Genomic DNA, 14,688 nt, shown 5'->3' with positions numbered 1-14,688 from the left:
GAATTTTTTTCACTCTTAGTATCAAGTTTAAATAAATTAACCTACATAAAAACAAATTAGACAGTTAAAAAAAGAAGTATATAAAGGTTATTATGGCAGAAGAAAACTACATCAAGGTAAAACCCCAAGTTTTGTTGCTTTAAAGTTTTTTTCTATATTTTTATTTTTATTACTCTTCATTTCGATATTTATTGTGAGCTTTTGTTTCATCATAAATGAAATAACTGTAACAGTTTATAAAAAATATTGCTGAGGTCATTAAAATTGATTTCCAAGAAAATTACTCAAATTTGATTGGATGTAACAACTGGCAGATAGTTTTAAATTAAGTATTTAATAAATGCAGTTGGTCTTAGAAATTAATTTTGAATTAACATCACGCCTGACACTCAGGCAAAATAAAGTTGGTAGTGGGATAATCATGTTTTTCAAATAATCATTTCAGATTACAGAATCGATGTATTCATTGCAGCATTTCACTATTCCCAAACATTATGAGGAAGCTGTCGAATCTGTGATTCTTCCCCATGGGTTAATCATGAACAGGTACCAGGAATCCTCATTCATTTCTAATAAGTGACGTTCCTTGATTGTGAAATTGTTTTAACGTTACAAAACATTTATGCTAACTTTGACATTCCAAAAGGTTTAGTATCTTCAAAGATTTTTATGAAAAGGAAAAGTGCACGATTGTTTCAAGGGTTAATATCTATCCTCCTATACATTTCCGTTTGTAAAGCTATGAAGGCGTTAATTTTCTTGCAAGGTTGAAAATTTTCTAAGAATAAAAACTTCTTTCTATCTTGCAGGATTGAAAGAATGGCAAGGGATATTCATGAATGTTTTAATGATGAGTCATTGAAAATCTTATGTATTTTGAAAGGAGGATATCAGTTTTGTAATGACCTTACACACTACATAAAAGCACTCAACAGAGGATCAGGTTTGTTGCACTACTAACCAGAATTTTATTGTTTATAATCTATTTCATAGGTAGAAGACAATACAGGACTAGTTTTCAGGCCATTCTAAACTGAACCATAGTCAGGTTTCTTGATCAATTACAAGTGCTCTGCTTCCGCATAACGTACCTCCCCTTTCCCTTCTTCAATTTCAGTAAATTTATAACAACACTGTGACAGTGTAACAATTCTTTCTTGTGGAATTTATTATTAGGAAAATCAATCCAACTGGGAATAGACTTTCTTCGAGTGAAAAGTTACAAAGTATGTATTATTTTTGTCAAACTTGATCAAGAGTTTTAAACAGCCAATTAAAGAAAACACGGAAGTAATACTGTGCAAATAGATGGATATTTAGCCAAAACAATGTGTTTTCTCAGCAAATTTCAAAGTTCTTTATAATTTTCATTATTTCAATAATAAAGTTCCGTGCATACCAAGAATACAGTAGACTCCCAGTTATTGGAACCTGAACTTATTGGAATAATGCTGTTCTTCAATTAGAGATGGCTATTCACCTCGGGACCATATATAGGCTAAATCACCCTCAGTCAAATTCTTCTTAAGAGATCGTTGATTGAGAACATTGATTTTCAAAACACTTTTTGTCTTAAAAAAATCAGAATTCAATATTCAAGCAATTTCAATAGTCTTCAACATTTCCTTTATAACTTCCATATTTAAAAAATGTTAAAGATTTGTCCAAATTTATTCATTCTTGAAAAAGTAAAAATTATTTGCGCCTCAATTACTTCAGAAAAGTTCATCCCATTAAGGTCAAGTTAAAAATCTGGCGAGAAAACAAATTTTTCAGTTATTTGAACTCTCAGCTATATTCAAAATCTCAGTTATCCCCCTTGGAGTTTGCAATTACCGGGGGTATGCTGTAGAAAGAATCCATGAAACACTTCCATTGGACACAACCATAAATATTTCATAACTCTTTATAGAATGATCAATCTTCTGGGGAAGTCAATATCATCGGTGGTGACGACTTAACTCATCTTAAAGATAAGGTATGATGTGCCAGTCTGATACGAAAGAATTAAATTGAAATATCACTTTTTTTAAACAGATTTGTAGTAATTGTGAAAATAGTGTTTAAGCTTTGGACAATTTATTAAAGTATGACAATTTAAAACGAATTTTTTCTTATTTATCATATTTTATACTACTTCTTTTAACTCTTTGTTGTTTTTTTTCAGAATGTTCTCATTGTGGAGGTAAGACTTTATCTACAAGAATGAGCATTTGGGTTTCTTTAACATTTGCCCCCCCCCCCTCCAGCAGCCCTTCAATTCACGCAATTTTTTTTTCACGATTTTTTTCGCCATTCAAACAATTTTGGTTCACGTAAAGTTTTTCAATTCACGCATTCGCGCAATCTTTTTGAAAACCACTTGGCGTCCCCATTCATGACATCGTAAAATAAAGTACTAATTTTTTCAAGTGCGGTTTAATGCTATTAGTAGGTGGGTGTCTCATTCACACCTAGATTGATTCAAGGCCTTGTTATTGCCAATTTTTGTCAATTTACAATTTACAATAATATATATCAAACTTTTTAGGATATTGTAGACACTGGAAGGACAATGGAAAGATTGCTGAAAACGTTGGAAAAATATCAACCAAAATCTGTTAAAGTTGCTGCGTAAGTTTTCAATATGTAGATGAGGGCATAAGTGTGAATCAAAAATTACCTTTCATGGTTTGCTATGGACTTTAAGAATTGTTGTACTATTAAATTGAAATCGTGTATCTCTAGCTTGATTCTTTATTATTCATCTATTCATCTATTCAAAGCGATATTGAGATAGTCATAATATCAAAGTTAAATCTTCAAAATATTGAGCTACAATATAAAGCTTTGTTTTTTCTTCTTACTAGTCTACTCATCAAAGATCACAACAGAGGCACTGGATATAAACCTGACTGTAAGTTTTTCATTAAAGTGCTCAATATTATAAAGTTATCTTGGTTGACCACGGGTTCAGTGTTTTCAACTTCGATTAAAAATTTTAAAAGATATTGCTGAAATTTAGTTCGTGGAATTTTTTAAAACTAGCTAAACATCGTTTGTTAAGAACTTCTTATACCTTGTTATTCAATTTTTCTTTCAATCTCATTTTTCTGTAGATATTGGCTTCCAAGTTCCTGATAAATTCATCGTCGGTTATGCATTGGTAAGGTCTTGTATTTTGGGACCTACCTGGGGAGGTAATAATTTTAATGATTTGTTTCTCACGAGATATGATATAACCTTTCTTTTATTCTTCCCCTTTTAGGATTACAACGAATTCTACCGTGATTTGAACGTAAGTACTATCTCTTCTCATGGGCCCCATTTTGGAGCGGGGGGGGGGAAATATTTTGGAAAAAATGTCGGCCATCATGGTCAGGCAACGAAGAAAATTTTTAACTTTTTACACCCTCAAAACATCTTTAAACGTTATCTAATTGGGGAGAATAAAAGTTTTAATGGCTTAAAATAGTAACTTAAGAAAAAGTATGGCATGGTCTGCAAAAAAGTGGGGGGGGGGTGAGGGCCACGGTTCCCATACTTCTTTAAAAAAAGTTCTTCTCTAAGTTGGAAAAGTAATGAATATTTTTATAAAAGTTTCCAATTGAATGTCGACATGAAAACCTTTAAGAAGAAACTGTATAAAGCTTAAAATATATTTCTGAAATATTGCTATCCGCACGGTACTAATTAAAATACTGTTTATTCCTTTCTAGCATATTTGCGTGATATCAGAGAGTGGAAAGAAGAAATATTCCATATCATAAATAATTGTTTTCCACTGGAAAAGATTGTCACTATATGCAACGGTGTTAGACGAATCAAAAAACTTTTAAGAAAAATTTATAATTATAATGAAATAAAATTCTTATATATGATGTAATTATTGTGTGTGATAAATATTTTTAGAAATATTTTCGTTTTTTTAATGTCTCTCATTTTTATAAGTTTTGTACTTTTAGTTAGTTTGCAAGTTTGTACTGCCTGTTTGCTTTGTAAACCTTTTCTTAAAGAGCGTTGCAGTGTGCACATGAAGATACTGCACCTTGTTCTGAACAGACTTAGCTCCAAAAACTGTATATAACTGTACAATGGAATCTGCACAGATCTGCAGGCTAAATTTTTGTGCTCCTTTTTTAAGTTAGGTAGTAATCTTAAAACTCAAATCTTTGTACGATCCCTTTTAAAACATTTTATTTTTGAGTTAGTTTTATCATCTTCAACATTAACGCTAGTTTATTTTGGAATATTTGATTTATCCAACCATAGAATAATCTTTTTAACAACTTCTTTTGTCATTCACATTCACTTTGTAAATACATTAGAACCTACATCCCTCATTTGGTATAGATAAACCTTAAAACCAACACTATTAGTTCTTGGACAAAATCATTGAAAATTTCTTCGGTGATTTTCTTGTAGTTCTTCTCTTTCCATGTTGGTTTTTTAGTAAAAACACCATAACTCTTGTACTATGGTTATTGCATAAACTAATAATGCACATTTATCATTTATAGTTATTTTTTGAATTTATTTGTAATAAAAATTAAATTTCATTGTTTGCTTAGTATAGAATGATTAATGTTATGAAAATTATTAGTCCATATCACAAGTTTGAAGAAAATGTTATATCTTGATGAATGCAGTTTTTTTAATAAATAGTATCACTGTTGTATGTTCATTCATTCGTTTACCGCTGAGGAAATAATTTGTTTCCAATTTTCACACTCTTGATTTTTTGTTAATTCTACAATTGACCGTCTAATTTCTACCAGTTAAGTTTAGACAACTGAAATCATCTTGGCCAATCAATAATTTAGTGATTTTTGCATAGTAGGCTCTCAAAATAACAATATTGGGAGGGGTTGTTTTCTTACTTGACGAGGTTTCTTGGACCCTCCAGAAAATATGAATAAAGGGCATTTTTATCATAATCTAATTCTAAACATTGCTACAGTAATTCTAATTATCTTTTCTAGACTACTAAGTAACTAAAATAACTCAACTAATAAAATGTGAAAATGCTCGATGCAAGAATATGGTCAATCATGTACTTTCTTCACTGGTGACAAAATGGAAATGAGGTAAATGTTATTTATTTTATATTGGGATGTTCCATTAAAAATCTATACAATTGGACGGACAAAGCTTTTCACGTCAATTTTGAATTGGGCTCAATGTCAGAGGTATATTTATAGCAAAAGAAAAGACTTTTGACGTCAAATCTGAGCTTTTTGTGTGACGTAGATTTATGAGGCGTCTTAAAATGATCTGGAAACAATTGACGTGTAAAAACAAACTTCGAACCCTATCAAGCTTCTTGCCTTAAATCCTGTTTGCAGTTTGAATTCAGAATTAGTTTATTGGAACAAAAGCTATCAAGCTTTTAAAGTTAAAATTATTCGCTTTTGAGAAATCTCAAGAATATGTCATTAAGGGGTTATCAAATTGAATATAAACTTACTTTTTTCAATGAAAGTTTTTTTGAGAAATTGCGCAAGTCTACTTGGTTTTTGTCATTTTTCATCTGAAAACATAAGTTGATTTGTGCACAGGTTCGCGTTCTCATTTAACTTTTAACTTTTAACCATTTTTGAACCAAAATTTGAAGTTTTAGCCTTTCCACTTTCTATCTTTCTAGAACTTTAGAAGTGGTTGTTTATAATAGTTCCTTCTAAAAACTGGTAATCCAATACCAAAAAGCTCTGCGATGGTGTTTATGTAATCTTGTTACTCAATCTGGGTCACACGTCCACCATCGTTGAGGCTTTTTTCCACAAACAAAATTTGAATTTGATTTTCAACGAAATCCTAAGTGACATTTTGAGCTGAGTTTTTTCACGATGTTAAAGCTTATAAAAAGAAATTTGACAACTTTTCTATGAGTTTTTTGATACCTTTTTGCATAACTAGAAGGAAACATATACTTTTGGCGACTTTTTGAATAACACTCTCTATCTATAAAAACCAGAATAGTGAAAAATAGCCCCTAGAGATACTGTATTTTTTTTGTAAAGGTATATAATGATTTAGGAGTCAAAACGAAAGTTACAAAACTTTTCTGATGAGCAGCGTAAAATTTTTACCCCATCCTGTCTGCTAAATTTTACGAAAAGAACTTTTTCAAAAAGGTCATGACGTGGTAGTCAAATTGAAGGTCGTGACAATAAATTCACTGTTGAATTCGCGTTTCAAAGATTTCTCCAACATATAAAAAGACTCAGATTTAAGACAAAAGCACGTGACAATACAAACCCTTTTTAAAATGTGAAGCCCTTAAAACACGTTTGCAAGGATTAAATCTTATCACTTTCTATCATCAATCATTACACCTTTTGATCCAAAAATCTTATTCCCAATCTCAAGTTCTTATTTTTGTAAGAACTGCACTGGTAAATTTTGGTACTTTCCAGACCTTACTTGTTGGTTTCTGTAATCAATCTCAACATTTCTTAGAATCCACCATGCGTTAAATTATTGTTAATTTTCAGATTTTAATGCAAAATCGCTCTTAACGCCTGATTGACAATGTACGATTCTTTCTCGGAAAAGCTCTATTAAGTACTTCGACCATGTCTCAGTGCCCTCAGAGCTTTTTCCCACAGTGGAGATGAAAAGTTTTATGGAGATCCCAACGGGGATAGAAATTCTATTCTTCCAAACTCAAAAAATTATGCGAGGATGGTTTTGGACGGATTTTTTCATTAAGTCAATATCCCAGTGGGACTGAAATTGTAGAGCAGTGATACGTCAGGTAATTCTTCCAATCAGTAACAAGGAGTCAAAATGAAACCTTTCATCTATGAAAAAGTCGCTAAATATAATCTAACTTTCCATACAGAACCTCAAATTTAATTTCCAAATGGATGATCACGTGATAAACCACAACCTAATGACGTCATAACAGACTCACTTTAAAGTAGGCTGTTTAAACTAGTAAGTGTAAGTGTTTGCATTAGTTCAACATCCTTAAGAGAAGAGCCCTGAAATACTAATTTTATTCAATTTACCATCTTCAATATTTTTCTTTGACAATGATAAGGATCGGAAAATTAGAAAAATTAGATTTGAAAACTTTTATCAAATAAAGGAAAGGAATGCTTGATTTTTGGAGATAAATTGCTGACTCAGTGTTTTAAGGTTAAGTTTAAGATTTCCTAGAACCTCTTTTCATATTTTTTAATAGTCATGTATTACTTTATCAAATAGATATTAAAAAGAGGGATTAAGACTTTAGCTGAAAGTTACCCCTTTTCCCTGTTTGTTTTAAACCAAAACGAATAATTAGAAAATGGTCATATTATTGTTCTCTTGTCGTTCATGTTGATTTTGAAGTTTTCATCAGAAGTGTACACAAAAACAAAGATCTTGGCATTTTTTACTTTTATTTACTTCTATGGCTGATCAAATTTATGTTATCTGAGACCTTTATTTTTTACATAAGAAAACAAGTGATAACAAGACTTCTGCGGTCATAATGAATTTTATTGATTGAAGTATGGAAACTACCTGAAAGTCTTCATGATAAAGAATCTTACACCGGGTTTTCTGTTATTGTTCTACAGTTATCTTCCTTTATCAATGATGACAAAGGGTTTAAAACTCATTACTTCCTCAATCTATAAAAACTACTTTCTTATAAAAAGTGGAATAATATTTCATGTGCAATCATGACACTGTTATAATATCACTTCATATAAGACACAAATTTGTTTAGTCTTTCGAAAAATAACATACAGTGCGTGGTATCTTCATTAGAAAGCATTTTTTTCATATGATATTTCACTTTTTCTTAATAACTGGAGGGTGGAATTTATTTTTTTTCGGCTGAAAATTTGTATTTAACAATAAGAAACAGGCATTTTTAAGCCTGGCCAACTTTTAATAACCATGCTGGCATGGAAGTCTTTGGTTTCAGTTTTTGTAATTTGTATCTTAATCAGTAAGTATTTATGATTTTTTTAACCTTTTGCCCCTCCTTGTTTGCTCCTTTGTGACTCATATTTTGATCGGGGAGGATGTCAAGATTATTGAGTTAGAATTTATTTTGAATTATAAGTAACGGTTCTGTTCTCGTTTACTTTCACTTTTGATTTTTTTATCTAATGATTAGTATGATTGGTTAGCCTTATATTCAGGTAGTTCTCAAAAGCTTTTATGGCGGGGTTGATATTTTAACTGGCCTAGATATTTTTTTTCATCCCTTGACTTTCACGTTTGACACTCTTGCGTTTGTAGTTCATCTTAGGCAAGATTAGTTGTTTTACGGGCCCAACCGACCCTGACATTCCAAAAATCATGATTTTGGTTGTACATTTTTATTTTCATTGCTTTACAGACTGCCAAATTTTCAAAATTTTGGTAGTTCTTCCAAGGTTTTGAGAATTTTTCATTTTATCCATGACTGACCTTTTTGTGTCTTTTTAGGAGATTTTAAAGGTGAAATTTTACTTTTATTTTAATTTTTTCGCCGACCGACCCTTTTTTTGGGTAGCTTTGCCCGTAAAACAACGAATGAAATTGGCCTCGCCTAATAAATAAGGCAGGGAAAATTGAGTTAAATTTGAGTTGTATTTCGATATCGTTTAATTTAGTTGGTCCATCAAAATGTGAAGGTGGGGAAGAACCAAACGAAAATGAAGAAACAGAAGATCAATCTGAAGCTCTGCAAGAATTTCAACCGTCATCTTACGTAGCGACTGTCTCCCCAAGCGAATTTGTTCAAGTTCAAAGCTCTTTTCTTGCCAAGTCTTCAAGTTATGGTTCATTATCATTAGTTGTCCAACAAACTTCAGTATCCCAGGACGAGGGGTCGTCAAGTGTGAGCATCTCAGATATCAAGGAGTCAATAACTCCCACACAGACTGGTAATGTTTCACCAACACAAGGACTTCACAGTGCTATACAAACTTCTATTGAGAATTCTGTAGAGGCTTCGACAAGTAACTATGTTGACAGTTCCATTGTTAATCTGGCTTCAACACCAGCTTTGGCAAGCAGTAGTGTGGACAATGAAATGTCAGTATCTTCACTGCTGGCATCCCCAAGTCAATCCATAGGTATGATAGCAAGCATTAGTGCACTTGAAAATTCGTCAAGCATAACATCCTCTGTCAGCCAGGCGTCGAGTAATCTTGATATTGAAACACCAAATCTGTCTAAAATGCAATCAATCACAAGCTCAACAATGTCCATAGAACAATCAGAATCTATATTCTCTACATCCATCGACCATCAACAAGAGTCGTCATCAGTTTTCGTCTCCAGCAGTGTTTCGACCCTTCTTGAACCACCAATGTCATCAGTCAGCTCGAGCTACCAGCAACTAGAAAGCTTCTCATCAATGGTAGATTCTTATTCAACAGCTCTACCGGGAGAATCTGAAATAATTTCATCTTCATCTTCAATCTTACCAGAAGCATCAGAAATGTTCTCATCATCCTCGCCAGAGATGTTTTCATCACCGTCAAGTTCTTTACCAGAACAAACTGAAAGCTTCTCTTCGTCACCAGCATCATCTCAAATGCACCAATCATCATCATTGATGTCCAAAACATTCGAATCCTTCTCGATGAGCGATAATCTCCAATCGTTCACCAGCATCATGGAATCATCTTCTGCATCAATGTCACCAAGCGAGAATATCTTTGAATCCTTTTCAACATCCATTCTAGATTCTCAGTCATCAATTTCACTGATTGAAAGTCTTTTTGAATCTGTATCACCATTGACTCAGAGTATATTTCAATCGTCATCATCTTTTGCGGTCGGCCAAGAATCATCTGTTTCATCCTCCCTATCTTACAGCAGTTTCCTTACCTCATCACCGGAGATTTCAACAGAAAGTCTATTTGAAACTCAACCCATCTCCACACTAGCAGCATCATCAGATAGTCTATTTGAAACTCAACCCATCTCCACACTAGCAGCATCATCAGAGAGTCTGTTTGAAACTCAATCAATCTCTACACTAGCAGCATCATCAGATAGTCTGTTTGAAACTCAATCCATCTCGTCTTCACTTATATCATCGATAAAGAGTCTGTTTGAGACACAATTTGTATCCACGATTTACCTCTCATCTTCATCAGGTAAAAGACTCTTTTTTTGTACCAAAGTTTCTTAAAAAGCTACCTTAATTAATGCATTTGTTAATACTGAATAACAAAAGCCAAAATGCATTAAAAACTTCAGTCTGATTTTTCCCGATTCCATTTTAGGCTACTTGTGTATTCCGTATTCTTAAGCTCTTTACTTCGTTAAATTCGGTCTCATTTTTTATTTCCTTTCTTTGTCTTTAGAAATGGAAGCTTCGTACAGTAGTTCAATGTCAACACAAGTATTCGTAAGCAGCAGTATCTCATCCTCGATCGATGAAAGCGTTGGTAAGTATTCGAAATCTTGATTATTAAACACTGATCACAGACCCATAGATACCTTTTACCTACGGGAAGACATGACCAAAACCTTTCACCATAATGGAATTACCCTGAAACTTCATCCCGATCGAAAAAAACACCTACTTTCATTTGTGTAGGGAAACGTGAATTGTTTGGTAGTTTAAACTTCATTTTGGGCTGTAAACAAAAAAAAACAACAAATAATTTCCCCACCCCTGTTTACATAAGTATAACTATTCTTCATCTTATTTCATTGGCTTCCACCGGGTAAAAAGCCGGGTGTGTTCGTCAATGTTGGTTGGATGAATGACAGTAGCGTAGACAAGAGGGGCGCAAAATTTGTGTAGGAGAGCAGATTTTTATGTCACAGTAATTATCTATTCATGATGTAAAAAGATAATTACCGTGTCATAAGAATCTGCTCTCCTGCACAAATTTTGCGCACCTCCTGTCTACACTACTGAATGAAACATTACATTCTGCTTTTTCACCATTGTAATTGTTCTGGTCAATTCTTTCTTCAGCTGTCAGCACAAGTCTCACACCCAGTAGTGCAATGAGTTGTAAGCATATTTTCTTCTCATTTTTATATTGAGTTAATATCTTCACTTACTTAATTCATCGCTCAAGGCTCCAAGAATAAGCTGTTAGTCAAGGGGGAGGTATTATACAGTAATCTATTTACTTTCTTGCAATTTCAGCTGAGGTTGTATCGTCAAGTATCTTCATCCTACCTCAAGGTATTACTTTTTTAAACGTGAAATTCTTTGATTGATTCTAACGATTTGTTTTGCGATTGCGATGTGTTTTTTTAATTAATCAAAATCTCTACAGGAGAAAAGATATCTTAGCCCCCATCCCCACTGCTATTTTTCCAGCAGTGAAACAAGGGCAATCATTTTCTTCTTGCCGTTCTTAACCTTTTAAATCAACGATTGATTTATCTTTAATTTTGAATAAGGCGTTTCCTTGTGCCCTTATTATTAGCGACTTTATGAGACAAATCGAAGGAAACGGTATAAAGCAAAGCCTCCACAATCGCTGTCCACTTTGATCGACGACGGTAAAAACACCAAAATACCTTTGTTTGTTTAGGCAAGCAAAGACGATATAGCCTTATATCAACTATCGACTTCGTTTTGCGTCGACTTTGCTTACCGTCGTCCTTGATATCCTCCTATATATAAATTCGCTATTATGCCCTTATTATTATAGTCGAATTACTATCCATTTCTAGTACCAAGTGCTTCACCTGAGAACCTTACTGCTATCGTACGCTCATCAACACAAATCGATCTCTCATGGGACGAACCACCTTTCGAATCACAAAACGGACAAATCATTTCATACAATATTCAAGTTATACGTGATAATCAAACAGAAAAATCCTTGAATACTACAGAACAGTTTTATGACGTGACCAATCTGAGAAAGTTCACCAATTATACTTTCTTGGTGAGTGCGTCCAATGAAATTGGAGAAGGTCCGTCAGCCATGGCGACCAAACAAACATTACCAGATTGTAAGTTATATTTTAATTATATTTTTATTTGAACTCTCGATAACTGGAAACATACTTGGCTTATGCTGGGAACCAATCTTCTAACCGTAATTGGCTTGAGAACTGTTGTCCAACTGTTAGAAAAAACATGGAACTGGATGGGCTATTCTAGTGTCATACATTTTTTTCATCGATGCTTTTAAATATAAGCCTTTTCTTGCACCCTCACGTCTATGAAAGTTTAAATCACCTATAAACAACCCTTGAAGAATAAAATAATAAATCTGTTTCCGAATAAACCATTCGGAAAAAGCACGTTAATCAGTTTAACTTCACTTCAGCAAGTCTTCATCTTTTTAGCGAAATTCTTTCTCTCGAAAAAGTGTTTACCAATTTAAAATCAAATAACGAATTCAAACGAAATTAAATATTGAGTAATATTTTTTGGTTAAAATTCGTTATTCTTTCACACTTTGCATTACACTTACAATCACTATTCACTTGCACTTCACACAGTCCCAGAATCTGCACCTACCAACCTCACTGCAAAAGCACTTTCATCCACCGCTATTCAAGTCTCGTGGGATCCCATCCCAACATTACTTCAAAACGGAATCATCCATATCTACAAAGTTGAAGTCCGAATCGGGGACTCATTCGTTGAGAGTTTCAACGCTACTGACACAGACATGTATACTATAATAAATCTGAAAGCATTTACTAACTACACCTTTGTTGTCAGTGCTTTCAATCAAATTGGAGAGTCTCCAAAAGCAAGTGTCAGTGAACATACTTTGGCGGATTGTAAGTTTATTCTTTGGTGCGAACCAGCGAGTCTTTCTTAAATGAAGTTGAAAGGCTGCAGCATTAATGAGCATTAATGAATGGAAAATTTCTTAGGACTACGTTTCCTTCCCCGGGAACGTTGAGAGTTCTTTAAAATCAAATGTTCTAACAATAAAAATCATCTTTTATAGTCCTGTGATTATTTAGCCCATACGATCCTACTTTTGGTCTTTATCAAGGATTATCTTGTCATATATTTTGTCATATATAGCTCATAGCTCCTTACACATATTTGCACTGTTTCTCCCACTTGCACTTACAGTACCCGACACTGCACCAACCAACCTCACAGCACAAGCACTTTCATCTACCAACATTCAAATTCACTGGATCGCACCTCCTATAAAATCAATCAATGGAATCTTTGAGATGTATACCATCCGAGTTCGTTTGCAATCAGAAAGTTCTATCGAACAATTCTTGAATACAACCGACACCTTTTACAACGTGACAAATTTGAGCATTTTTAAAGAATACACTTTCGAAGTTCGGCTTAAAAATGAAATAGGAGAAGGTCCTGAAATTGAGGCGACTTTTAAAACACTCCCTGATAGTAAGTCCACGATTTGTTTTTGTAATAATTAAAGTGCTCAATAATTCGATTTTCAATGGGAATTGGATTACCGGATAAGAGAGCATATCGAATAGTAAAGCGTTGTTTAAGTTTCTTGTTGACAACGGCTTTCAATATTATCGAATAATGGAGCGTATCAAATAAGTAGAACGTCGAATTAGAGAGTGTCAACTGTAGATACAAATACCGTTCTGGTTATATAGACACATTCTTTCAATTTACCTCAAGGGGGAATTAAGCTCAAGGGGGAAACTATCGAAGTCTGTTAAGGGTAGTGAGATTTTGTAAAACTGCTCTATCCCCTACCATCTTTATACTTACTTGGCTAGATTATATTTTGGTCATTTTAGGATAGTTTAAGACAGCCTGTTTAATACAGCCTTTGCAACTTTTGAGACTTCCTATTATTTTAGAAAGTTGCATATAATTCGTGGTGTTAAATATCTTAACCGATTATGCGTATGATTTATCTCCAGAAGTAATTTTTTTTTCTTATCTTCTGCTAGTTCCTAGTATTGTACGCAATTTCACGTGTTTTGAAACATTACAAAACTCTATCACGTTAACATGGGCTAAACCGGATAACCCAAACGGAATAATCGAGAATTATCGGATTTCAAGAACGGATTCAGAAGAGAGCGAAGTAGAAGAACTTGATGGAAAGACCTCCGAAAAAACTTTCACCATGTTGCGTAAGTCGTATTTAGATCTTCATATATTATCTTTACAACGGGAAATTGATTTCGTTGAACTTCTTTAGGATGCTTCTTAAAGCCTCTGTCCAAATGTTTTTTCAACAGTTTCAAATTTAAACTAAAAAAAACAATTAATTGAAAAAAGCCGGTTTGAGAGAAAGCATAAAATTTCATTGAAAGTAGAGAGCTATTTTTAAAATACCTAATAATTTTTATTACAATTTCAGATCCTTACCGTCTTTACAATTTTACCATCCAAGCAAGGACATCAGCCGGTTACGGTACCATCGCTGAAGTGACTTGTATGACGAAAGAAAGCAGTAAGAGATCCATTCGTTTTTCCATTCTCTAACAGTAATTAGTGTTTTCAGGTTCTTAAAGGCCTGTCTCCACGTTCGCGCGACATGAGCGATATGTATATAAATGTATATAAATTTCTACGATTCAAACTGATACGAAGTGGACAGCTAAATCATTGATGTAAGCTTAGTGGGTTGGTCGGCTACATAGTATTGAAATAGTAAATCAAAGGGCAACCTAATATAGAAGACGCTGAAAGATAGGTTCGTCGGATAAGATGATATAGATAAAAAATCACTTAGGTCGAATTGTGTGGGTTGTCAAAGTCCTAGTTATGCAATGAAATAGTAAATATTGAATATTAGGCAGAAAAACTACTAATATAATAAT

The 14,688-nt window shown here is 33.4% G+C and overlaps 2 protein-coding genes across 4 annotated transcripts in view; both read left to right on the top strand.

Moving 5' to 3' along the window:
* The first annotated feature begins 23 nt into the window (after positions 1-23).
* Positions 24-4,575, top strand: LOC136824833 (hypoxanthine-guanine phosphoribosyltransferase-like). The gene is made up of 11 exons (XM_067080807.1): positions 24-116; positions 446-546; positions 810-943; positions 1,177-1,226; positions 1,913-1,978; positions 2,168-2,185; positions 2,531-2,613; positions 2,850-2,896; positions 3,099-3,145; positions 3,248-3,277; positions 3,699-4,575. The coding sequence occupies exons 1-11, from the start codon at positions 93-95 to the stop codon at positions 3,747-3,749; spliced, it is 651 nt and encodes a 216-aa protein (XP_066936908.1). The 5' UTR covers positions 24-92; the 3' UTR covers positions 3,750-4,575.
* Positions 4,576-7,690: 3,115 nt separating this feature from the next.
* Positions 7,691-14,688, top strand: part of LOC136824832 (receptor-type tyrosine-protein phosphatase S-like) — a 35,028-nt gene continuing 28,030 nt past the window's right edge. The window contains exons 1-10 of one of the 3 annotated variants that reach the window (XM_067080803.1): positions 7,691-7,924; positions 8,577-10,073; positions 10,284-10,367; positions 10,907-10,945; positions 11,084-11,122; positions 11,620-11,904; positions 12,400-12,687; positions 12,992-13,282; positions 13,810-13,995; positions 14,226-14,318. In XM_067080803.1, the coding sequence (XP_066936904.1) occupies positions 7,873-7,924; positions 8,577-10,073; positions 10,284-10,367; positions 10,907-10,945; positions 11,084-11,122; positions 11,620-11,904; positions 12,400-12,687; positions 12,992-13,282; positions 13,810-13,995; positions 14,226-14,318 (2,854 nt within the window). In that variant the 5' untranslated portion in view covers positions 7,691-7,872. The remainder of the gene's footprint in view (positions 7,925-8,576; positions 10,074-10,283; positions 10,368-10,906; positions 10,946-11,083; positions 11,123-11,619; positions 11,905-12,399; positions 12,688-12,991; positions 13,283-13,809; positions 13,996-14,225; positions 14,319-14,688) is intronic. The other 2 variants (XM_067080805.1, XM_067080806.1) reach the window with 2 other exon arrangements.

The sequence above is a fragment of the Clytia hemisphaerica genome, unplaced genomic scaffold (genome assembly GCF_902728285.1).
Source record: "Clytia hemisphaerica strain Z4C2 unplaced genomic scaffold, Clytia hemisphaerica genome assembly, whole genome shotgun sequence".
Lineage (NCBI taxonomy): Eukaryota > Metazoa > Cnidaria > Hydrozoa > Leptothecata > Clytiidae > Clytia > Clytia hemisphaerica.
The sequence above is the reverse complement of the archived record's forward strand: the minus strand, read 5'-3'. Positions and strand labels throughout refer to the sequence as shown.